A 25,571-nucleotide genomic window follows, 5' to 3' on the forward strand; every position below is an offset into this window, starting at 1 on the left:
GTCTAATGGGTCACGGCGTTTTAGTCTTCCTCTCCTGGGTCGCTTAAGTAGGTCTTGCGCAAGCGTATTTGGATGCTTCAGTAGTCTATTTTTGTAGGTTCCACTGAGTGAGACAACGGTGTCTTTAATGTTTTGGATCTGAAGGTCTCGATGTATAACATAATTAGGCACATACCACGGAGCGTTGGTAATATGTCTCAAGACTTTTGATTGAAAACGCTGAAGTTTCAGTAAATGGGAATTAGATGCTGTACCCCATATCTGAATACCGTAAGTCCAAACTGGCTTTAGGATATACTTATACAATAATAATTTATTGTATAGACTTAATTTGGAGTTTTTGTTCATGAACCAATACATTTTCCTGTATATTATTCCTAGTTGTAGTCGTTTTTTCCAGATGTGCTTTCCCCAATTTAGTCGGCTGTCAAAATGTATTCCTAAGTATTTAACATCATTTCTTGTGGGTATGATGGTATTGTTTATATGCACAGATGGTACACTTTCCCTGCATAAAGTGAATGTTATATGTGCAGATTTGCTGCCATTTACTTTAACTCGCCACAGTTGTAACCATTTCTCTAAACCATTTAAATGATGTTGTAAATTTTGGCACGCTGTAACTGGAACCGAGCTAGAGGCCATTATAACAGTATCATCTGCGTATGTAGCAATTGTGCTGTTTGCTGTTGTGGGAATATCTGCTGTGTAGAGTAAGTGTAAAGTTGGTCCCAATATACTGCCCTGGGGTACTCCTGATAGAATTGGAGTTATGTTTGATACTGCTTCATTATGTCTAACCTGGAAGTATCGATTGGTAAGATAGGATCTCAGAAGTGTATAAATAGGATGGGGAAAATGAGTTTTTATTTTAGATAGCAGCCCATCATGCCATACCTTATCAAATGCTTGTGAGACATCCAAAAAGGCTGCAGTGCAGTATTCTTTCTTTTCAGTTGCATCTCTTGCTACCTTGGCAACCCTATGTACCTGCTCAATTGTTCCATGTTGTTGCCTGAATCCAAACTGGTACTCCGGTATCAACTTTTTTCTCTCGATTATAGGATTCATTCTTTGAAGGAGTAACCTTTCAAATATCTTAGATATAATGGGAAGCAAACTGATTGGACGATAAGATGGTAGTTCGTGCGGATCTTTATTTGGTTTCGGTATTAGAATAATTTGTGCCATTTTCCATTGAAACGGAAAATAGCCTAACTTTATTATAGCGTTGAATATGTACATAACCAACCGAAGTCCTTCTTCAGGTAAGTTTTTGCAGATTTTTCCCGATATTAAATCATACCCTGGAGCTTTTTTGATATTAAGACTTTTAACTAAATCTTTAATTTCATTTATTTTGATATTTTCAATCGGAGGTGACATCTGGTAGGGTACCTCTAAGCTCTTGTGAATGAATTCTTCTTCTTCCGTAGGGACAATTCTGGGATGAGGTTGAAAAACTTGCCTGAGATGATTAGCGAAAGCTTGGGCTTTGTCGTCATCTGCCTTGGCCCAATCACCATCTTCCTTTCTAATGGGTCCATCATGCTTGATCTGATGTTTAAGTTTTTTTGAGAGTTTCCAAATAGAGTAATTTGTGTCATCCGTCGCAGTAAGACCTTCCAGAAATTCATTTATGCCTTGATCTTTGTATTTATGTAGTTCTCTTTTAAGAATGCGAGTAGCCCTATTAAGTTGAGTTTTGTCCCCAGGAGATCTGGAAGTTTGCCACTGTTTTCTTAGTTTTCTCTTTTGGTTGATTAGGATTTTTATATGGTGTGGATATGGTGCATAGTTATTCCTCTGATTTAGATCTGGAGTTGCGCTCCAAGCTGCCTGTTGTATGATTGTTGTAAGGTGATGGACTGCTTCCTCAATATTTTCAATTGTTTTCAGAGGAAGATTTAAATTAATTGCATTTTGGATGTTAAGTCTGAATAGACCCCAATTTGTTTTATGATTTGAAAGGGAGGGGTGTTTATTTGTACTGCATACATGTTCCATCACATCAATAAATATGGGAGAATGGTCCGAGGAAAGGTCAAAGGATGGTTTAATATTTAAAAAGTCACTACTAATTCCTTTTACGATAGCAAAGTCGATGAGTAGGTTGTTTGTCCAGTAGAAATTGGAGTCAAATTATTGTCGTTTAAGCTTTTAATAAGTTCTCTTCCGCGTGTTGTTATCAATCTTGAACCCGAACTTGTATGTTTTGCATTAAAATCACCGGCTACAATGAAATGATGGCAAAGCCCATTGAAATAACTAGAGAAATGTTCCTCTTTAATTATTTTACCTGGGGGACAATACGCAACTGACATCGTTATATTATGTCCCTTGCTAAGTTCTACGGATATCGAGGTTGCTTGAATATTTATTTCACATATTTTATTTATTTCGTGATGTTTTATATTACTTCTAATGATTAACGCAGTTCCACCATGACCTTTTCCCATTGGATGTGGTGTGATATAGGTACAATTAGGAATAAAATACAAAAAACACTACTGGTTACTCGGCCGAAAATCCACCTTATCTCTATCTAACAAAATATTAGTGTATAAAGCAATCATCCGGCCCATGTGGACATACGGGATTGAACTGTGGGAAACTGCAGCAGACAGCAACCTAGCAATACTGGAGCGGTTTCAATCCAAGGTTCTTCGTGCTATCATAAATGCACCGTGGTTCATTCCAAATGCAGACATTTACAGGGACTTGAAGATCGAGACAGTGAAGTAGATGATCATCAAATGCAGTGATAAATATTTCAAACGACTGGAAAAGCACCCCAACGAATTAACAGTGAATTTATTGGACAACTCTACACAACTAAATAGACTGAAAATTAGAACTCCTCTTGACTTGCCATTTAGAACATAAGTGTTTCAAAGTGTTTTAAGGTTATAAGTGAAAATAAGTGACTTAGTGTAGTTATTAGTAACAAACCTACTAGGGTTTGATAGTCATTGGACTAAAACTCCTCTCACATTTGTTCGTTCAACAAAAATGCTTAGTGTTACTTTTTTTGTGATGTAACAGATTGTATTTGAAAACAAATTAAAAAAAGAGGTATAATGCTTTACTTTCTCGCCTATAGGCAATGTTTTGAACAGAGTTATCCAAAGCAGAGTGAGAAAAAGATTTAAGTTAATAATTAGAACATGATTCCCACAGCCTTAATTCATTTCTCTTAGCCAGTCCAAAATTTTGATGTTTTCGGCATGAATTTGTACTAGGAAAAACCAGTTTTAATAGAAAATTGAAGTTAGAAATTTGGTAATCGAAATTACAATTCATGATTGATCTTAATTGCTACCTAATAATTATTTTCGTGCCGAAAAGCAGTTTCATGGCGATTTCCATACTATCATGCACTGAGCCTGAAAAACATTTGCGTCGATTGCGTTCACGGTGAAACTTTTGAGACTATTCGGCAGCAAATCTTTCTTGGGGATTTTTTGTCCGAAATTTTTTGTGAGTATACAGTGATGAGCGCGTTAATAACCGGCAAAATAACGCAAAAGATGGACAACATAATATTAAGTTGTGAGATAAAAAAGAAATGAAACTAGTAGAGTTGAAAAATTTATCGATAAAATCTATAAATTTACATTTATTTATTGTTTCTCACCTTGAGACTATCAGAGGAGTATATCAACTACAACCGTCACTGTCACAATGGCAGTTTCCAAACTCGTCCTATACGTCTATGACAACAGACGATGGACAACATATTAAGTTGTGAGGTAAAAAGAAATGAAACTAGTTGAGGTGAGAAATTTAGCGATAAAAACATATAAATTTACATTCTATTTATTGTTTCCCACCTTTAGACGTATCGGACGAATTTGGAAACTGCCACTGTGACAGTGACGGTTTTAGTAGATATACTCCTTTGATACGTCTAAAGGTGGGAAACAATAAATAGAATGTAAATTTATATGTTGTTATTGCTAAACTTTCCACCTCCACTAGTTTCATTTCTTTTTATCTCACAACTTAAAATGTTTTGGGGGGATTTTTTGTCCGGGTATTATTTGTCTGGGGATTATTTGTGGGGATTTTTGCGGGGATCTTTTGTCTGGTGATTTTTTGTCCAGGAGTAATTATTTGTGGGGATTTTTTGTCCGGGAATATTTGTCCAGGGGTTATTTGTCCGTATTCCTGTACGCCTGTACACGATGATATCGAATTAGTTTGAATAAAATTATTTTTCTTTTAGAATGAAATGACTCCAGAGATCAAAGCAAAAGTGATAGAGATTGGAAGATCTTGCATGGAAGAAAGCGGAGCAGACTTGGAACTGATTATAAAACTTCAACAAGGAGAGTTCACTGATGATCCTAAACTCAAGCAACAATTTCTTTGCATGAATAAAAAAATTGGCCTTCAAAAAGAAAATGGGGATATAGATGAAGCCGCAATTAGAGAGAGAATTAATCAATTTACGAACGATCCTAAGAAAACAGAAGAGCTTATGAAGGAATGTGTTATTAAGGAAGCGGCCGCTGAAGAAACTGCTTTCAAAAGTATTAAGTGTTTATATGATAAAGCTCCGAAGGATGCTATTAAGAAATTTTAGGTTTTCATGCCGTTTGATAAAGTTTAAATAGTCGAACGGTGAAACAATTGGCTTCAAAACGTTTTTTACTAAAAGTGTACTATGTATAATAAAAGATTTAAATCTTTAAAATTTTATTTTTAAAATCCTATCAACACGCATTATTACACACAAAAAAATTGACTACCATGGCACCTCCTGCAAAAATACCTCTACTGAATAGAAAGTTTTATCCAATAATATTATATTATGCAACCAGCATTTAGGCCTGGTGCAAATTGAACACAACCGAGACACAACCTGCGCCGGCGCCATTTATGCGCCATTTATTTTTCTAGCGGAGCGCGTATTGAACCCAACCGTTGGCTGTCGCTGTGGCAAATATAGAGACAGGAAAGTCAGTGCGGACTGTAACGGTTACTTTTGATACCGGTTGTCAGCGGTACTAAGTACAAATACTGTTTACAAAATACTGATGTTGTTGATAGCGCCATGACTTTCGAAAACATCGAATTTGATCATAAGCTGGCACATAAAAAGATACATTACACTGAATATTTGATTTCTGCACATAACGCATAATATTTAAAATAATATCAAAGTTATTTAATAATCCCTCCGCTACTAATCGGTCATAAAATAACACTATCTACATATCAATGGTGAAAGTTCCCAAACTCCTATGTCAATTTTTGGATATTTTGTTTTGTTGCCCTAACATTAAAAAGAAATATGTATTTTGACTGTTTACAAGCACCTATGTCGTTAATTCATGTAGGCCATCTATAAACCAATTAATGAAATATCGACATAGCAGCTGTATATAGTAAAAATACATATTTTTCTTTAATTTAGGGTAACAAAACAAAATATCCACAAATTGACATAGGAGGTTGGGAACTTTCACCATCGATATTTTGTTTTTAAGCATAAACAAAAATGTAATATGGCGACAAGTTGAATTTGAGTGTAATGCCTCCTCTTCACATCGGCAGACGTGTTCGCGGACGACATCCGCGTATGCATCCGCAGATGTGTAGATGGGGTAATTTGGTCGTCTGTTGGTGGTATGTTGTTTATGTATCACGTCAGCAGATGCGTCTGCAAGGCATCCGATTGTCGTTGGTTTTTCGACGACAGATCAAAGGGTTTCAGTGCGACCGTCCGACGCCTGTCCACACATCTGACGACGCATCAGTTTTCGCAATGAATTCAAAGTGAACGCATGTTTCTTCAGTTTTGTATGTTGGTAATTTTTCGCTGGAATGGCTATGCGAAAAAAACGCTGAAAAAACTTTTAAATTCATAGTGTTGTACTAGCTGTTTTATGTATAGCCAGCATCCACCACCTTCTTCTTTTCCATTATTTTAATGATTCTACTCCCATGTACATTCAAGTAGTACCTATACTCTGGGCTAATTAGCAAAATTCATGGAAAAGTTATTTACCAGCAATTCTATTGCTGGAATGGAATTATAAGATCCTATGTATTAATAATATAGGTATGCAAAGTCCGCAGATAGTGTGCTACTTTTTTTATAAACAAAATGGCGCCGACAAATCGTATTTTTTTCAATTATTGCTCTATAACTCCGAAGATTTTAACTTTACAACAAAAACATCCAAATAAAAATTCACCGCAATTAAATTTTACATAGAGATCTGTTTTTTACGATTTGCTTCGACGAAAATTTTCCTCGGAAAATGCGGGTTTTCCTAACAAAAACTCTAATTTTCAAATAAAGTTTTAGGTATGTAATTATTAATCAATAATTAAATAACAGTGACATCAAAGCTTTCTTGGTATAGATTGTAATTCCAGAAGCCGGTGAAAATTAAACGAATATTTTAGCAACAATTCAATTGTTAATTAACAATTTACGATCGCAATAATAACCAAAATAATAATGATACATTGATCAAACTTATAAAGATTATAAAGATTAGATGCTTATTTAATATTTTATCGACAAAATATAAATTTTTATTTTTTTTGCATAATCTTTAAATTTTGAAAAAAAAAATAGTTATAATAAGCTGGTCTAATTAGTAAAGTACAAAGAAAGGTTATTTACCAGCAATTTTATTGCTGGAATCGAATTATAAGATCCTATATATTATTAATATAGGTATGCAAAGTCCGCAGATAGTGTGCTACTTTTTTTTATAAACAAAATGGCGCCGACAAATCGTATTTTTTTCAATTATTGCTCTATAACTCCGAAGATTTTAGCTTTACACCAAAAACACTCAAATAAAAATTCACCCCAATTTAATTCTACATAGTGGCAAGTTTTTCCCGATTTGCTCCGACAAAAATTTTCCTCGGAAAATGTGGGTTTTCCCAACAAAATCTCGAATTTTCAAATAAATTTTTTGGGCCAGTAATTATTTATCAATAATTATATAGCTTGGTGAAATAAAAGCTTTCTTGGTATAGATTATAAATTCAGAAGCCCGTGAAAATGAAATTAATATTTTAACAACAATTCAATTGTTAATTAGCAATTTACAGTCGCAATAACAACCAAAATAATCATGAGACATTGATCAAACTTAGAAAGATTATAAAGATGTGATGCTTATTTAATATTTTGTCGACAAAATATAAATTTTTTAATTTTTTTGCATAGTCTTTAAATGTTTAAAAAAATTGTTATAAACAAATTCACATTTCTCAGAAATTGTTTATTATATTCTAATTTTAAAAAATACTTAAAATGCGTATTTCATAGGTCTTGAACATGAATGCTTTAAAAAAAATTTACAACCATTTGCAAAAAAGTTATGAAACAGCAAAATAAATATACGATTGCTCCGTTGTTTATAATTTGTTTTAATTGTTTCAAAGCTTAAATGTGAGTCTATGGTACAAATTAATAACTCGCAAAGAATGTCAAAAATTAGTGCAATGGTTATATTTTAATCAAAGATTAAAAATACTTTTTTTTTGTAATTTTTAGCGCAAAAGTAGGCCTGATACAGAGTCGGAGTTAAAATGTTCACTCGAAGCGACTGACACGCAGCATACATTATTTATTAAAAGTGTACGTTTCGCGGCCGGTCGTCGCTCCGAGTGAAAACTTTAGCTACAGTACTGTATTAGTCTACTTTCACGCGTGTAAATTACAAAAAAATATATTTATAATCTTTAATTAATGCATTTGCAATTTACTTAAATTTTGCAATTGATTACTTCTGTTTAACTTCATTATTGTTATTATTGTAAATATATTGACGATTTATGTAATTTTAGTAAATTGGATTGTTATTGTTTTGTTTTCTTGACTTTTTATAAGCTTTGTCGATAAAATTGTACAATTTTTCATGACAATAAAGCATATTTCTATTCTATTCTATTCTATAACCATTAAACTGATAATCGATATTTTTTTTTTAATAATTAGCTTGTACTTTAAACTCACTTCTACGCTTTGAAAGAATTAAAAAAAATTATAAACACCGTAGTAATCGTATGTTTATTTTGCTGTTTCATAACTTCTTTGCAAATGGTTGCAAAAAAGTTTTAAAGCATTAATTTTCAAGATATTGGAAATACGCATTTTAGCTATTTTTTAAAATTATAACATAATACAAACTTTCTGAAAAACGTTAATTTGTTTATAACTATTTTTTTTAAACATTTAAAGATTTTGCAAAAAAATAAAAAAATTATGTTTTTTCGACAAAATGTTAATAGGCATATCTCATCTTTAAAAGATTTCAAACTTTGATCAGTGTATCATAATTATTTTGGTTATTATTGCGACCGTAAATTATTAATTAACAATTGAATTGTTGCTAAAATATTAGTTTAATTTTCACCAGCTTCTGGAACTATAATCTAAACCAAGAAGGCTTTTAAGTCACCAAATTATTTAATTCTTGGTAGATAATTACTTATCTAAAACTTTCTTTGAAAATTAAAGATTTTGTTGGGAAAACCCGCATTTTCCGAGGAAAATTTTCTTCAGAGCAGATCGGGAAAAACACGTCTCTATGCAGAATTTAATCACGGTGAATTTTTATTTGGATGTTTTTGTTGTAAAGTTAAAATCTTCGTGGTTATAGAGTAATAATTGAAAAAAACACGATTTTCGGACGCCATTTCGTTTATAAAAAAAGTAGCACACTATCTGAGGACTTTGCATACCTATATGATTAATATATTTGATCTTATAATTCGATTCCAGCAATAATATTGCTGAATAACTTTTCCCAAAAATGGCCCATCCTCCGATAATCAGCCACGACTACTAGTTGAACGTAGGAAAAAGGTATATAGCTGCGGCAGCTATAGTTATCAACATCTACATATCTACACACAGACTGAACGACCTACAGATGTGTGGTCAGCTTGTGATGATACATCGGCAGACGCGTCTGCCGTCACCTCTATACATCGGCAGACGTAGAGAGGTCGTATAGAATAAGAAAATCCAAATGTCAATTAAATGCTAGTAGTATACTATTCTACAATTATTCACAATAAAAAATATATATTATGTACTTATTCAAATTTATTTATATTTTAAGGCAAACAAATATTTATTTGTTTTATATACAAATATATGTATTTAAATTGATTTATTTTGTAACAAAAACGTATATCTATGCCAGGGTGTTAAAGTTTCAATATCTCTATCGTCTTCAGATATTAAAAAAAAGATTTAATTTTAAAATTTTGCAATTTGTTTAAATTTTTATACACAGTACCTACCTCAGATCTCTTTAATATGCCCGAAGATTCTCCGCTAGATACAGTAATTTATTAAAACAGAATCAGAACAATGCCATCAAAATATTCCTTCAACACAAAATAGTGGTACCTTGTCAAATCCGTTACCATTTATATTCGATTTTTAAAATTATTTATTATTTCAATTACATCGGTTTTAGTAACACGACTATGCAAGACTGACCCGAAAATATAATTATTAAATAGTTCCCCCTCTATGGTTCAGTGGTAAGAGAGCCTACCTTGGGACACAAGATTGTGAGTTAGAATCCCATCTGGGTACGAAATTTTTCTCTATTAAAAATTTAATAAATTAAAATAATTTCTATCCTGGTGGAATCGGTACTCACCTGAGGGATCTCAGGCGTTCGGTTACAATAATCGTCTCTTTGTAAAGACAATGAAGTGAACTAAGGAACAAGACATTTTCTCAACACATACCCATTACAAATTACACTCTAATCTGATTGCGATTGGCTGAATGATTAATATATATTAGACCTGGGCATTTAGAAAAAATAAATCGATTTTTAAATACCGCACTTATCAACTTTTTGCATTGTGTTTGGGATGACGTCAGAAAAAAGACTACAATAGAAAGATAGGGGAAAATTGCATTTACAATGCATAAAATGCATCCAAAAGTGCATAATCATGGCAAATCAGTATATTAAGGGCCAGATTTCGTTACTCAAGGGATTTTTGGGGTCACTGAATAAGAATACGTCATCAAAATTGATCTCCGGTGTATCTGGTGCCCAAAATCCTCGATACTCGAGAATGTGACGTATATTAGCAGTTCTACTGGTCACTAGGTGGTCTAGGGTCAGTTCTGATGGCATATTCGTGTTCAGCGACCCAAAAACTCTCTATTAATCTATTTACACGCACTTACTACCGAAATCTTTCGAAACTCTAGAAGATGATGTAACTTGGCAGTGACCCTAGGCACAGGTGCTCCTGCTGTCGATTCTGATAACGTATTCGTATTCAGTGACTGCAAAAACTTCCCAAATAACAAAATCTTGCCGTTAAGATACTGATTTTAACATGTTTGTGTATTTTTGGATGCATTTTGAAGAGTATAATGCAGTTTAAAATGCAATAATTACGAATTTTCACCCGTTTTTGTATTGTAGACTATTTTCTTGCGTAATCCTGAACACAACGCAAAAAGTTGCAAGTCTCTAGGTGCTGTATTAAAAAATCGATTTATTTAGCTTGTTTTCTGTTTTGGTCTACTATTGCATTAAATATATTCCTACATTTTTATCACTTCTATTTGGAACTTTTGCTAACTTTGAGCTAATAGTGATAAAACCCGCAAAAACTAATCTTATTTTTTAAAATACCCATCTTCATTATGTTCATATTATGCACTGATCATAAACTAACAGAACTGGAAAACGAATTAAAAAGAATAAAATGGGATGTCATTGGACTTGGTGAAATCAGAAGGAGAGGAGAAGAGCAACAAATATTGACATCAGGACACCTGTTTCACTACAGATGAGAGGAGCATTCATCCAGCGGTGGAATTGAGATCATTGTACATAAAAAACACATACCCAAAATTTTAGCATTACAAATTTTCGCTACAATATTTTGTTAATAGCATTCATTAATTTTATATCCTATCTCAAGAAAAATATCTATTTTTCTAATTTATTTTATAAAGTAGTTTACCATAAATATTCTGAACCACCCCTGCTTATAAGTATTACGGATTATTAAGTATTTTCTATGGGAAATAAGCCACAATTTTACTAAAAATGAATTTATTAACGTTTCGAAGCCCAAATCGGGTTTCGTTGTCAAAATACAAAATACTATTAAAATAAACAAAAATGTTGTTGCTAAGTAAAAAAAATTCTTCTAATAATTTATTTAATCTGACTCATTTATATTGAAAATTCAGACGTATATTATACATTTTAAAGTAGAAGACTTTAAAATGATATCGCCAACATTTATGAGTTGCGTTCCTGGGACGACTTTACTAAAAGATAGTTCATTCGATTACACGAAATCAATCCCAACTCAAGAATATCCGTCGCAAAAAAAATCATAGCATGTGATCTGTCCTTAAAAAGACAACCAAATGCAACGATGACAGTAAAATTCTCGCGTTAGAGATTCCATAGTAAATCACGAGGGAAACCAGTAAAAAACCTCGTGATACTATCCTTTATACTTTTCCCCTCGTGATTTACTATGGAATCTCTAAAGCGAGAATTTTACTGTCATCGTTGCATTTGGTTGTCTTTTTAAAGACAGATCACATGCTATGATTTTTTTGCGACGGATATTCTTGAGTTGGGATTGATTTCATGTAATCGAATGAACTATCTTTTAGTAAAGTCGTCCCAGGAACGCAACTCATAAATATTGGCGATATCATTTTAAAGTCTTCTACTTTAAAATGTATAATATACGTCTGAATTGCCAATATAAATGAGTCAGATTAAATAAATTATTAGAAGAATTTTTTTTACTTAGCAACAACATTTTTGTTTATTTTAATAGTATTTTGTATTTTGACAACGAAACCCGATTTGGGCTTCGAAACGTTAATAAATTCATTTTTTAGTAAAATTGTGGCTTATTTCCCATAGAAAATACTTAATTATAAAAATGCCACAAGGAAATGGCTTCAGAACAACATTACGGATTATTGCTTAACATTTGGAAACGTTAGAAAATTTCCTGTTTATTTGTGTAAACATCTTTATTCTAGAATGATTCGTTAAAAATTCCTTGAAAAATTTTACGCGTACTTATTTTCTTTTGAGCGCGAAGTATCCCTTGTTACTATTCGCCTAGAATTTGAAGATCCTTTAGTTTGTCTCAGCCGATTGGTCAATGGCTTCAGCCGATAGGGTGATCGGCTTTACGCGCGAGAGACGTGACGAAAAAAGAGTAGTTCCGATTTTATCATCGAGTGGAACTCTTGCGATCCAAGAATACCCAGAATGGATACGCAAAAGTTGTAATTTGTTCTGATATTACCGGCAAAACGTAGTAATTAGTTTTGATATGGATTTCACTGTTTCAAGAGTGATTTGTGTTGGTTAGAAGAATCAACCTACTCCCCTTTGTTGGATTTTTAAGGTTAAAAGCCGGTAGATGAATACCCAGAAATTATGACGTAGCTGTAATGGCGTCATAATTTCTTTGTTTTCTGTGCCCTGTGTGGACAAATATGGTCCAATTTTTGAAGTCCTCTATTGAAGTCCTCTATTTCCCGATGAGATGCCTGATTTGGTCTCAATTTTGCCCTGTTTCCTGTTTCGTTATGAATTGAATGCCTCCCCTCTCGTCCTGGATGGAAAATTTTTGGTTAAGTGCGAAGTGTGACATTTAAAAAGGTATGAAATATTATTGTTTTTGATTAAATTCCAAGTGGATATTAAATTTGGTAAAGGTTTTAAATATTTTAATAGTTTGTTTACAACATGGAGTTTTATGTAAAGTGAATAAAATGGCAGTGACATTTGACAACATATGTCAAATTTTTGTTTAGATACACTGCTAAAAATAAGGTTAAGAATTTTTGTATTTGTAAAATCATATATTTGTTTTTATTATTCATTTCCTGTTATAAGAATTTTTTTTAAATAAAAATAAAGTCTAAAGGTTTGAATAAATATTATAAATTTTACTTATTTTTATTTCTGTAACCTTTTTTTTGGAAAATTATTAACCAGATGTCTAATACAAGTGAAATAAGTTTTAGAGTAGAGAAAAAGAAATGGCATAGAAGCCAATATTGAGGATAAAGTAGTCTGATTAAGCCCAAACGAGGAATCTAAGATGAATGTCCCCCAATTGGTATCCAGTAAGTACCAAATATGTGTATCGGAGGATTTTTCAAACGGCTTCCAAATTTCTTTAAATAGTGGGAAAGTCCTCCAGTCTTTGTAAGTATCCTTTGTTTATTTGGTAGTTAGTCTTCTTTAAACCCTCCCATCCCCCTAACGATTCCATGACCCGCCACCGAACAAAACCTAAGCTGCCGTTCGCAACGAAGCTTTATGTGCCTGCTCCTTCTACTTTAGCCCATTTCGACCCCCCAGTATCTTTATAGTTAGTCTTATCCCTGATCCCATCTGAGCAGACATGTAAAAACGCTACAAAATAATGAAAATCTAGACCATAAGCACGAGAGTCATCCTATTGATATTACAACTGAAGTCTCGTTACAGTGTAAAAGTCTGAAAAGTTTAAAGTATACCTACAGATCTACGTGTACGTACGCCTGAACGACAACTGAACACGCATATGAAGAAGTTGAAAAATTATACGAGGATGTAGCGCAGGCACTACAAAGAACACGCACACATTATACTGTTCTCATGGGCGACTTCAACGTAAAACTCGGATTCAAACAAGACCAAGCAGAGATCGCGTTAGGAAAATACGGCTACGGGATGAGAAACGCAAGAGGGGACATGCTTCTATACTTTCTACATGATCAAGGCACGTTTCTTGATCATGTTTCATGATCAAATGAATTCTTTCTTTAAAAAGAAACCCCAAAACAAATGGACGTGGATAAGCCCTGTTGGTACCGTCAAAAACGACATCAACTTTATAATTACAGATAAAAAATATACATATAATACAAGAAGTGGATGTACTCAACAAGTTCTCTGCTGGCAGCGACCATAGGATGTTAGCAGCGACCATAAGAACAAAAGTAATCCTTAATGTTAAAAAAAAGAATGAAGCTTGTTCTTAAACCGAATTTTAAAAGTTAGGTACTACCTAAAAATGCAAAGCTGTTTGGACGTACGGTCGAAGAAAAACTACAAAATGAAGAACCAGAAAACATACACATCGAACAATTAAACCACAAAATAGTCGAACCTCTGAAACAAGCACAAGAAAAATGTTTCCAAAAAAACCAAAAAGATGAAGAAAAACTAAGCGTAAGCACGAAAAATTTATTAGAGGAAAGAAGACAACAAATAGATAAATACGGAACTAATCTAACAAAAATGATAGAACTAGAAAAACAAATCACAAAGAATATCACAAAAGACATAAGAGACCACAACACCAGAGAGATATCAAAAGTCATAGAAGAGAACAAAAGTTTAAAAGCCTTCAGAAGGAAACAGCCAGCAGAAAAGAAAAATATTTACAAACTGAAAAACACAAAGGGCGAAATAATAACAGCTAAACAGGAAATTCTACAAACTGTCAGATAATTTTACAGTGAACTCTACAACAAAAGAGAAGAAAATGTCCCAAATGACAACATGCCAAACGTTCTAAACCAGGGTTCTGAAGACATATCAGGTGTTACTGTGGAGGAAATTAGAAAAGCTCTCGTACAAATGAGAAATAATAAAACCTGGCGAGGCTAATAATAAACCTGGCGAGGATTACGTCGTTGCTGAAGACATACAATTAGGAGGCGAGAAACTGATATAAATGCTTGCCATACTTTTCACAGAAGGCATTGAACGGGGAACAACACCATCTCAATGGCAAAATGCAGTGATCATTCTAATGTTTAAGAGAGGAAATTTAACAAATCTCGAAAACTATATAATATAGAACAATATAATATAGAACTTTTTACAATAGTCATAACCAACAGACTTTCGAACAAAATGGACTTTTACCAATCATGTGAGCAGGCAGGATTCAGGTCAGGCTTTGGAACAAATGACCATCTACAAGATATTGAAAGCCTCATCAAAAAATGTATAGAGTACAACAAACCACTCGTATTAATACTGTTGGATTATGAGAAAGAATTTGACAGAGTATGCCATCAGTATATGCTAGAAGCTTTAAAAGAATGCCTTATAGATCACCGCTACAGCACTCTCAAAAATATCTACGATAATGCTACGGCATGCGTCAGACTCCATGAAGATACACACAACTTTAACATGCATCGTGGAGTTCGCCAGGGTGACATCATTTCGCCAAAACTGTTCAAAGTGTTCACAACATTATTGAAATACATGTGTAAGCGTGCAAACCTAGACGAAAAGGGCATAAACATAAATGGAGAGCAACTTAGTCATTTTAGGTTCGCGAATGACATAGTCCTGATAACAGATGACATTGATCATGCCATCGAAATGTGTGAAAGGCTCTACCATGCCACTACACAAGTGGGATTAAAGATCAACCACTCAAAAACACAAATTATGACAAAGCTCGCTCTGAGTGCTGGAACAAGTATAGAACAAACATCAGCATACAAATATTTGGGGCACGAAATTCGTTTAAGTAGAGACAACCAAACTAATGAGTTAATATGTAGAATAGAGTTAACTTGGGCAGCTTATGGAGAGCTAAGAGACGTTTTTAAATCAGCTCATCCCATCCTCTTAAAGAGAAGCGTCTTTGGGCATCTTCAATGTGTGCTGCCGGTTCTAACTTAAGGTGCGAAAACGCTAACGTTCACTAAGACACCTGCAAACGAAATTCGAACAACACAGAGGGCAATGGAATGGTCCATGTTGGGATTAACCCTAAGCTAAGAGACCGAATAATCAACACATAATTGCGCCTTTGATCAGGAGTAATCGACACAATCAAAAGAATATCAACCTTAAAATGGAACTGGGCAGGACATATCGCGCGAACGAAGGACGACAGATGGACGAAACGTATTCTCGAGTGGACCCAGGACGTTTTTCGAAGCAGAGGATGCCCACCAACAAGATGGACAGATGACCTGAATATGATATGCCAAAATTGGATGCAAGCGACTCAGGATAGGAATTTGTGGGGTGAACTACGGGAGGACTACGTTCAACAGTGGACAAGTATAGGCTGAATGATGATGATATTCATTGTGTAAGTTTTTTTAAAATGACGTGTTTTTTTGTTATGATGGTTTTTTGTTAATGTTAGTTCAAAACAATTAATGAGTTCCATCCCACAATATTTGCACAAAAATATTGAATATAATGAAAAAAAAAAATAATCAACATAAGCTTTTGTGCAAGTAGATAACAAAGCAAAAGTAGCAATATTAACTATTTTACTAGTTTATGGATTTGATGCAGTTGACAAATTGAAGCAAAATATTATATCTATTAGTAAGCGATACAGAGATAAAAACACATAAAGAAAGAGAAAAACATTAAGATTGAAAAACTGATTTTACATTTTAAGCCTAATGTATTAAATATATTATTAATTCATTTATTATTAAAATCATCAACGGAACTACTAAAGCTCATCATCATTAAACTCTTTTTAACTGCTTTTAGATATCATCGATAACATTTTGTTTAAATTTCCACGGCGCTGTAAAACACATTGAATTGATTTTTGATTACTTGATGAGTTGAAAACAGGATGTTTTATTCCATTTTTTTGCTCATCTTTTGCATATTTGAAGTGTCCAGTGTGCACGTAAGTATATATACTATATTTAGTCAATTAACTGTATGTCAATTTCCTATTTTTTCTGCTATTAAGCCCTTACACCTTCGAAAACTGTTAGTACATATTGTCTAATATTTCTGCTTTCTTCTTAAGGTGCCTTCTTCATTACTGAAGGTTGGCTATAACTACAACACATTGCTCTCTATCTTGAGCGGTTCGTAGTATCGAATGTGTGTCCATGCCTGTTCAGTCCCACACGTTCTTCAGCCAGGAGCATTTTCTTCTTCCTGGACATCTTCTTCCCTCCACTTTCCCTTGTATATTTCTCCTCTGTAAAAATGTTCTAGATAATTCGTTTTTCTGTTTTTTACAAAATTTAGGAGTTCTCTCTCAGTTTCCGTTCTTCTCAGCACCTCGTTGTTTTTCACGTGCTCTGTCCAAGAGATCTTTAGCATCCTTCGTAAAACCAACATCTCAAAGGCCTCATACTTGTAATTCCGAAAGTCCATGTTTTCACTCCGTATATCAATATGGAATAAATATATGTTTTTACAAATTGATCTCGGATATCCAACGTTAAGGTAGAGTTTAGGATCAGACCATAAAATGGTGCTTGGAAAATTTTTGCTCAAAATACCACAAAACAAGAAGAAACCACTCAAGTACTTCGAAAAACTAAACATTGAGTCTCTAGAGAACCAAAACACAAAATGGCTGTATAAAAGACGTTTAGAACAAAGATTTGAGATAAACCCAGTAACAACAGGTGAAGGAGTAAATGAGACATGGGTAAAAATAGAATATAATATATTACAAGCCGCAAAGGAAAGCATAGGGGTCAGAAAAAAAGCCGCTTTCAATTAAAAAATCAACAATATATCTGCTTATTACCAATTATGACGCACTGGCGTCGACTGGCCGTCCAGGCCGTTCGACTTCAACGGATTTTATTCTCCTCGAAGAATTTTGGCCGTTCCGTTTGCGTGCTGGCCTGTGCCGGGCCGAGCTGGCCACTCATAATGGGTTACGTTGCATTTAAAACTATACAAATGAATTTGGACTGTCCTGTGCCGGGCCGGGCTGTGCCGGGCTGTGCCGTGCCGGCCGTTCATAATGGGTTTCTTATAGAATAGAATAGAAATATGCTTTATTGTCATTGAAAATTTTTACAATTTTATGGACAAAGCTTACATACAGTCAAAAGAAAAACATAATATAAATAACAAATAACAACTACAATTTACTAAAATTAGATAAATCGTCAATAATGTACAGTATAAGATATAAAAGCCAAGACAAAAACAATTTATTGCAAAATATATATAAATTGCAAATTGAACATACAACAAATAAAATAAAATAGGTACAACATAAGGAACTGACAAGTTTATGCTACTGCGCATGGAACCCAATTTTCTTAGTTATTCATTAAGAAATTCTTCTATTGAATAATATGGTCTTTTGGATAGATAGGCTTTTGTCATTTTTCGGAACTTAGGGAAAGATGTTGCAGATTTAAGTTGTAACGGAAGATGATTGTACAGTTTCTTTGCGGAATATAATATAGATTTCTTTACTAACTCAGTGGATGGAATCGGTAAATAAATATCAAAGATTGAATTTCTGGTGGAGTAAAGATGATTGGGCCTTGATGGAAAGACATGAAGGTGTTTACGAATTAAACAAACCGTTTCTAGAATATATAAAGATGGAAGTGTTAAAATTTCGTGATCTCTGAAGTAACTTCTGCAATGTGTAGATCTTCTGAGGCCAAACAAATATCTTATTGCTCTTTTTTGCAATCTAAAAATGACATCAAATTGAGCAGCTGTACTAGAACCCCAAAAAGGAAGACCATATCGAAGATGAGACTCGAACAACGAAAAATATGTTATTTTAGAAGATGCTAAATTGAGTTCCCTTGAGACAGATCGTATTGCATAGCAAGCTGAGGCGAGTTTCTTACTTAACGAATCGATATGCAGTGACCATTTGAGGTTGCTGTCTAAAAAAATACCAAGAAATTTTATAGAATCAACGGTACTGATCTGGCTGTTATGAAGTGGCAAAGGTTGAAGAGCTCCTTTATAGGATAATGCTACTGTTTTATTTACATTAAAAGAGAGTAAATTAGAGTCAGACCAGGTCTTTATCGTCAGTAGATCCGAAGTTATAGTTTCATGAAGAGATGCAATAGTTGAGTTGCTACAAGTGATACTGGTATCATCAGCAAAAAGAAAAATTTTCCCATTGATTTTTAAATTAGTGATGTCATTTATAAAGATAAGGAACAGTATAGGACCCAATACTGAACCTTGTGGTACTCCACATACGATGTTTTTGAGACTAGAGTCAGTATCATTTGCTCTAACTAGTTGTTTCCGATTATTCAAGTAGGATTGGAACCAATTCAAAGAAATACCTCGAATTCCATAGAAATTTAGTTTTGTAATCAAGATGTCGTGATTTACACAATCAAAAGCTTTGGCATAGTCGCAGAAAACAGTGGCAGTATAAAGATTATTGTTTAGTGCTTGGTAAACCTCGTGTAGTACAGAAAACATGGCATCAGTGGTACATTTATTTGTTAAAAAGCCGAACTGATTTTGTGATAAAATGTTGTTATCAACGATAAAGGACATAAGTCGAGTTTTAATGAGTCTCTCAATAATTTTGGAGAGTACCGGTAGTAAGGCAATAGGTCTATAGTTGCAGGCATCAGATTTTTCGCCACCCTTATGAAGAGGAATAATAATGGCTGTCTTTAGGCACTCTGGAAATTTACCTTTTTCGAAGGAATCATTAATTAGTGAGAGGAGGATTTCCAACACATTTTCTGTGAGATTAGAGAAAATTTTTATAGATAGTCCATCAGTACTACAGGATGATTTGCTTTTGATACAATTGATTGTTTGGATAAGTTCAGAGTTATCGACTGGTCGTAAAAAGAATGAATTCGAGACCTGTCTTGAATTAGGAAGATAGGAAATGGGATCTTGTTGCGGCCAAATTGTTGATGTTATATTTTTACTCACATTAACGAAGTAGTCGTTTAGACTTTCAGGATTTGGAAGGGAAAATGATTGAGCTGTGTGAGTTTTATTTCGAAGATCGTTTATTATAGACCAAGTCTCTTTTGCAACACTTTTAGAGCTTCCCAGACGATTTTGATAATAGGCTTTTTTAGCTGACCTGACAAGTTTTAGATATGTTGTCCTGTACTTCATGATATATTCAGTGACAGCAACATTGGTAGTAAATTTCTTGATGTATAGTAGTGAACGCATATTCTTAGCTGATATGCGAATACCTTTCGTAACCCAAGGTTTCCGATGTTTTGGCCTAATAGGAATTAAAGGAAATGCCTTATTGAAGATGTGGAGAAGCTTATCTAGAAAAACACTGAAATTATAGTCCACGTCTATAGAAGGAAATTGCCACTCAGAAGTTAAGCATAAATTTTGGAATTTACGAAAATTCTGGCCGGAAAAAATCCTACCTAAACGTCGGGTTTTTGAGGAGGGTTTGCTGAAGATGTTAAACTTCGTATACACTGCTTCATGATCAGATAGTCCCGCATTAATAACTGTAGAGCAGACATCAAGGGGTGAGAAATCTGAGACAATATAATCGATTATGGTAGATGTAGTTTTTGTAATCCTTGTAGGAGAATCAACGTGCATTGAGAGACCATACGATTCAAATATGTTTGCCAGGGACACTTGGGTAGCACTAGCAGCAGCATAATTAATGTTAAAATCACCGCATAGAATTTTTCTGCTTTTATGAGGCAGGTCATCTAACAAATTTAGCAGGTTCTGAAAAAATAGTTCCACGGTAGAATCAGGTGATCTATAAATGCAAATAATGTAAAGATTAAGATTATATTCTTGCTTATAAATCGAAAATGACAATTTATAATTTAAAAAAAAGTGCATTTTTCTTAAATAAATTTAAAAGTATTCATAATATGAAAACAATGTTTCAAATATTAATTGTAGGATTTATTTTACTAAAAATTTTGATTTTTTTTTGTTTTTGCATCAGGAATACTTTTAGGTTTATTTAATAAAAATTCACTTTTTTTAAATTACAAAAAATGTAATTTTCGCTTTAATCAACTATTTTTTCTAAACTAAGCATTACAAACCATAATGGGTCAAATCCCATGGATCGTATTATTTATATCTAAATGAAGTTAATTTCAAGTGGGAAGCTTTTCATTTCTATTAGGATTTTATTGAGGGAGGAGGGTTTAATTTTTATATTTCAAAAAGAAAAAAGCAGAGAGTGACTTTATTTTCATTCTAAGTCAGTCAGTTCTTATGCAAAAAACTTTTGTCATAGCTTCTTTAAAAGGTTTTTTAATGAACTTTAAGAGATGTCTATCAACTTTTCACAAAAAATTGCACTACATTCGAGTTATTTGAGATTAAAGGTTCTCCATTTCGAGGTTCTTCGAAAATAACCATCCTTTAAAGAGCAAAAACTCAGTCGTTATTGGGTTTACATAGGTCTTTTCGACGCAAATATCTTTATTTTTTTAATAGCCACAATTTTTTCTTAATGATTTTTTCTACAAAATTAAATTTGTTTAAGTTATTCATGAAAAAGAGTTATAAAACGTGAGTTTTTTAATGAAAAATGCATAGTTTCAATCGCAAATAACTTGGAAAGTGTCAATTTTGCAAAAAAAATTATACAACAAAACTTACTCAGCATTGGTCACTATATTATCAATTTCCATAGTTATTTTGTTTAAAAAATTTTCATCCCCTAGATGGGGTTGTTTTCACCTCCAAGGCAAAAGCCCGGTTCGGCATAGGGTAGATTTTGAAGAAGAGGGTCAACCGAGCTTAAGCCCAAATTTTCATTAAAATCGGTGTTGATTCTCAAAATTCCACGGTTTTACAGATTTTTACCGCTGATGAATGGTCTATACCAGGGGTGGCGAACGTGCGGCCTTAAGGCCGCATGTGGCCTTTTCTTGCCCAAGTTATGGCCTGTTCATAAAATTTTACGATACTAAACGATAAAAAAAAGTTTACGATACTAAAAATACCATTAGTAATCATTTATTCAAACAAAAAAATTGTTTCAAATACCGTTCAATTATTGGAAGGTACGCCACTGACTAAGAAGGAAATGTCACATTCTATCTGCTATCACCTCGATTCCTTCCCCGCGCCTATAAAATGTTTGGCTTCAATTTTTGGTGAACAAAGAGTAGAGCATGCCTAGTCCATCTTTATTTATCCGTCCATGAAAACGATCCTCGCAGTTGCATAAAGGAACGCAGCTAAGTAACGTCGAGGCAACGAAATTGCCGGTGTATAACTGTATCAACTTTACTAAATGTTGTTTATTTTTTGAATAAGGTAAGTTGTAAGATAGTTGTAAGATTTTTTGAAGAACAAAAGAAATATTGCGATTTATCAGAAAAAGAATTTTGTAGAAATGCTGCCTTTTTATGTGACATGACAATGAAGCAAAATGAATTGAATTTAAACTTGCAAGGAAAAACTAAATATATATACGAAATGTGGCAAAAAATTCAAGCTTTTCGAAAAAAACTTTTATTCTTTAAATCTGTACTAAGTCGATTAGAAATTTCTAAAGAACATTTCCCACAGTTATCGGAAATTATGATGGAGCAAAATTATTCCCCTCAAAATTTGGATGAGTATGTTTCTGTTCTGGATATATTAATTGAAGAATATAATAAAAGGTTCTCAGATTTTGAAAAACTTGTCACACTTAAATTAACTTTCGAACCACACCTTGTTGATATCGACGTAGCGCCCAAAGAATATGAAATGGAATTATTTGAGATAGGAGAAGATAATAATGCCACGTGGGGTGCTACCAGCACCCCGTAACACATTTTTATCAAATATTTGATATTTCAAGTTTGGTAACCGAGCTGTGCGTCATAGTAGCTTTCTATAATATTATATAGTATATATGTGTTAGTGTTTGAAGTGGTTATTTAGTGTCATTCTGAACTTATAGCTCTAAAGTCGAATTGGGGTGTCATCATCTGGCACTTCAAGTTTTAATTTTTTTTTGTATTTTTGATAAACAGGTCAAATTTACATTTTTTATTGAAATAACTGATTTAAATTATTAATTTGGAATCTATACTCACTATATCTTAATTTTTTTAGATATTTTACTTGACTTCATTTATTATGGCTTGGTACTTGCTAATTTGCTTATAACACCTTTTTCATTTTATTTTTTAAGTTTTATAACTTATAACATATTAGTGGCTAATAAGTTAATAAAACATGTTTATTTATATTCTTGTGTTACTCAACACATTATTTTGTTTTTTAAACAAGTAGATCACGCAAAGCTTTTAAGGGGTGCTGTGAGCACCCCACGTGGCAGTTGGCGCCTTGCAAAGCCACGTGGCAGGTGTCGGGTTAAATCACAGTTCGATTCAAAAAAAGATCCTATTGAAATATGGAAGACTGCAGTTATTTATCCTCGTCTAAGACAACACGCACGAAGAATTCTTTCATGTTTTGGAAGTACATATTGTTGCGAGGCAACATTTTCATACATGACTCAAATTAAAACCCGCCTAAGAAGTCAAATAAGTGATGTTCATTTGGAAGATCAACTTAAATTACGTACCACGTCAATTGAACCAAATATTTCTTTTTTGTCATCCAATAAACAACCACAGAAATCCCATTAAATTTTCTGGATCGTAAAATTAAATGTCAAATTTTTTGGAATTTATTAATTGTATGTCATTTTAAAAAATAAACTATTTAATTGCAAAGAAAATTATGTATTTTAATTTTGCATATAAATCCCTTTAATTAAATCGTATATCTATATGGATGCGGCCTTCTCAAAAATGGTAAAATGAAAATTGGCCTTCTAATATAAAAAAGTTCGCCACCCCTGGTCTATACCGTGTGTCTACACAAGCGGTGCCCAAGAGGAAAAACTTTTTTATTTTAAATTTAAGCGAAAAATTTCATTCTTGATAAAAAGTTTTGCTTGTTCTAAAACCCCATAAAACGAAATAAAATTCAAGTTTTTCAAAACCTGCTTAATTTTGTAGCCTATTTTATGTAACTAATTCCCTACTAAATTTTTGCAAAGTTCGAAATCGCAACAATAATCTAGTGTTGCTACGCTATAATGTAGCTTACTAACTGTCAACTACGATACATAATTTGCGAGTTATCATTTTTTTCGACAATGTTATAAGCGTTCAACAAATAATTTACTGTTGGATGCTTAACATTGTTTTGTCGAAAAAGAATGAAAATTCGTAAATTATTTATCGGAGTTGACAGTTACTAAGCTACATTGTAGCTTAGCAACACTAGATTATACGATTTCGAACTTAGTGCAAAAGTTTATAGGGGTTTACATAAAATTGGCTACAAAATTAAGCAGGTTTTGAACAACTTGATGAGGTTGTTTATGGGGTTTTAGAACAAGCAAAAAATTTTATCAAGAATTACATTTTTCGCTAAAATTTAAAATAAAAGAGTTTTTTCTCTTGGGCACCCCATCCGTCGACATACTGTATAAAGAAATATTGTAACTGCAATAAAATTAAAAAAATATTCGCTATGTATAATTTTTTTTTTAAAAACATGACTGTATGTGTTTTAGGCTACTGTTCTCTCTCCAGAAGTTCAAGCGACAATATTAAGTATCGGTAAAAAATGTGTAGAAGAAACGGGAGTAGATGTCAGCAAACTAATAGAAATCCGAGAGGGCAACTTTGTTGAAGATCCCAAAGTTAAAGAGCATCTTCTTTGTATGTCGAAAACAAGCGGCGCTCAAAAGGAAAATGGCGATTTTGATGAGGGTAAAATTAGAAAAACTTTGATTGATATTTCTAAGGATCCTGCGAAGACAGATGAAGTAATTAAGAAATGTATGATCAAAAAACCATTGCCCGAAGACTCTATATTTGAGAGCTGTAAGTGTCTATATGGCGAAATACCCAAAGAAGAAATATTGGCTTTGAAAGAATAACTCTGTTGCTTTGAAAGAATGTTACTAAGGTATAAATAAAAAATAATTTTAAATAAAGATTTTGTTTGAGAAAAAGGGGATTTGTTTAGTATAATTCATTCTTTCACGGAAAAATATTGCAAAACCTTTAAATTTTACCGTTTGGATTAACATGTAAAGAACCGTTTGGATTAACATGAAATTTAGCACACACGTAGCTAACATGTCAAATAAAAAATCGATATTGTGTCGATGTGTGCTTTTACCCTGGGGGTGACTTTCACCCCTTCTGGCGGGTGAAAAAAAGATACGTTGAAAATAAGTCCGGAAAAGGATAAAATAACTAACAATAAAACACTGAAAACGTTTGTTTTCTATACTTCCACAAAATTTATTACAACTAAGTGACTACAGCTGTTTCGACAGAGTGCCCTTCTCAAGTGATATAGTTTACAATGTGTTTACCTTTTTAAGTCTTTAACTGAAGAGGTTGAGGAGTGGGAAGCTGTTTGTCTCGAGTTGGTCATTCAGAATTATATCTTTATTTTTCAATTTATTAATTTCCATAGATTCTAAAAAAGATAGCTTAATGCCTTTATTTTGGATACGCAGAATTTGAAACTCTTCATTGAAAGAATGAATATGATCTAGAAGGTGAAGTGCGTGTGTAGAAGTGTCTGTTTTTCTATTGTTGAAAGCCCTTTTGTGTTCTGCTATCCGTTTGTCAAAGGTTCTGCCAGTTTGACCGATGTAAGTTTTCGGACAGTCACCACAAGTTAGTTTGTACACACCACTCTGTAGTTGCTTTCTCTTTCGGCTTTTATTGTTCTTAATATATTTACTTAAGTTGTTGTTAGTTCTGAAGGCTGGTGTTATTCCTTTCTTTTTTATGTATCTGGCTATTTTTGTTG

At 33.3% G+C, this 25,571-nt stretch overlaps 3 protein-coding genes across 3 annotated transcripts in view; 2 read left to right on the plus strand and 1 right to left on the minus strand.

Moving 5' to 3' along the window:
* The window catches only part of LOC114330099 (B2 protein-like), a 111,722-nt gene extending 107,023 nt beyond the window's left edge, over positions 1 to 4,699 (plus strand). The window contains exon 2 of the mRNA XM_050656445.1: positions 4,229 to 4,699. Within this exon, the coding sequence (XP_050512402.1) occupies positions 4,235 to 4,588 (354 nt within the window). The 5' untranslated portion in view covers positions 4,229 to 4,234 and the 3' untranslated portion in view covers positions 4,589 to 4,699. The remainder of the gene's footprint in view (positions 1 to 4,228) is intronic.
* The window catches only part of LOC114330100 (uncharacterized), a 314,241-nt gene that overhangs the window by 40,845 nt on the left and 247,825 nt on the right, over positions 1 to 25,571 (minus strand). The gene's annotated exons all lie outside the window — the stretch shown is intronic.
* Positions 16,545 to 24,757, plus strand: LOC114330098 (B2 protein-like). Its single transcript, XM_028279412.2, has 2 exons — positions 16,545 to 16,695; positions 24,313 to 24,757. Exons 1-2 carry the CDS (start codon positions 16,639 to 16,641, stop codon positions 24,679 to 24,681), a joined length of 426 nt encoding a protein of 141 aa, XP_028135213.1. The 5' UTR covers positions 16,545 to 16,638; the 3' UTR covers positions 24,682 to 24,757.

Source organism: Diabrotica virgifera, chromosome 7 (assembly GCF_917563875.1).
Source record: "Diabrotica virgifera virgifera chromosome 7, PGI_DIABVI_V3a".
In the NCBI taxonomy this organism is placed as follows: domain Eukaryota; kingdom Metazoa; phylum Arthropoda; class Insecta; order Coleoptera; family Chrysomelidae; genus Diabrotica; species Diabrotica virgifera.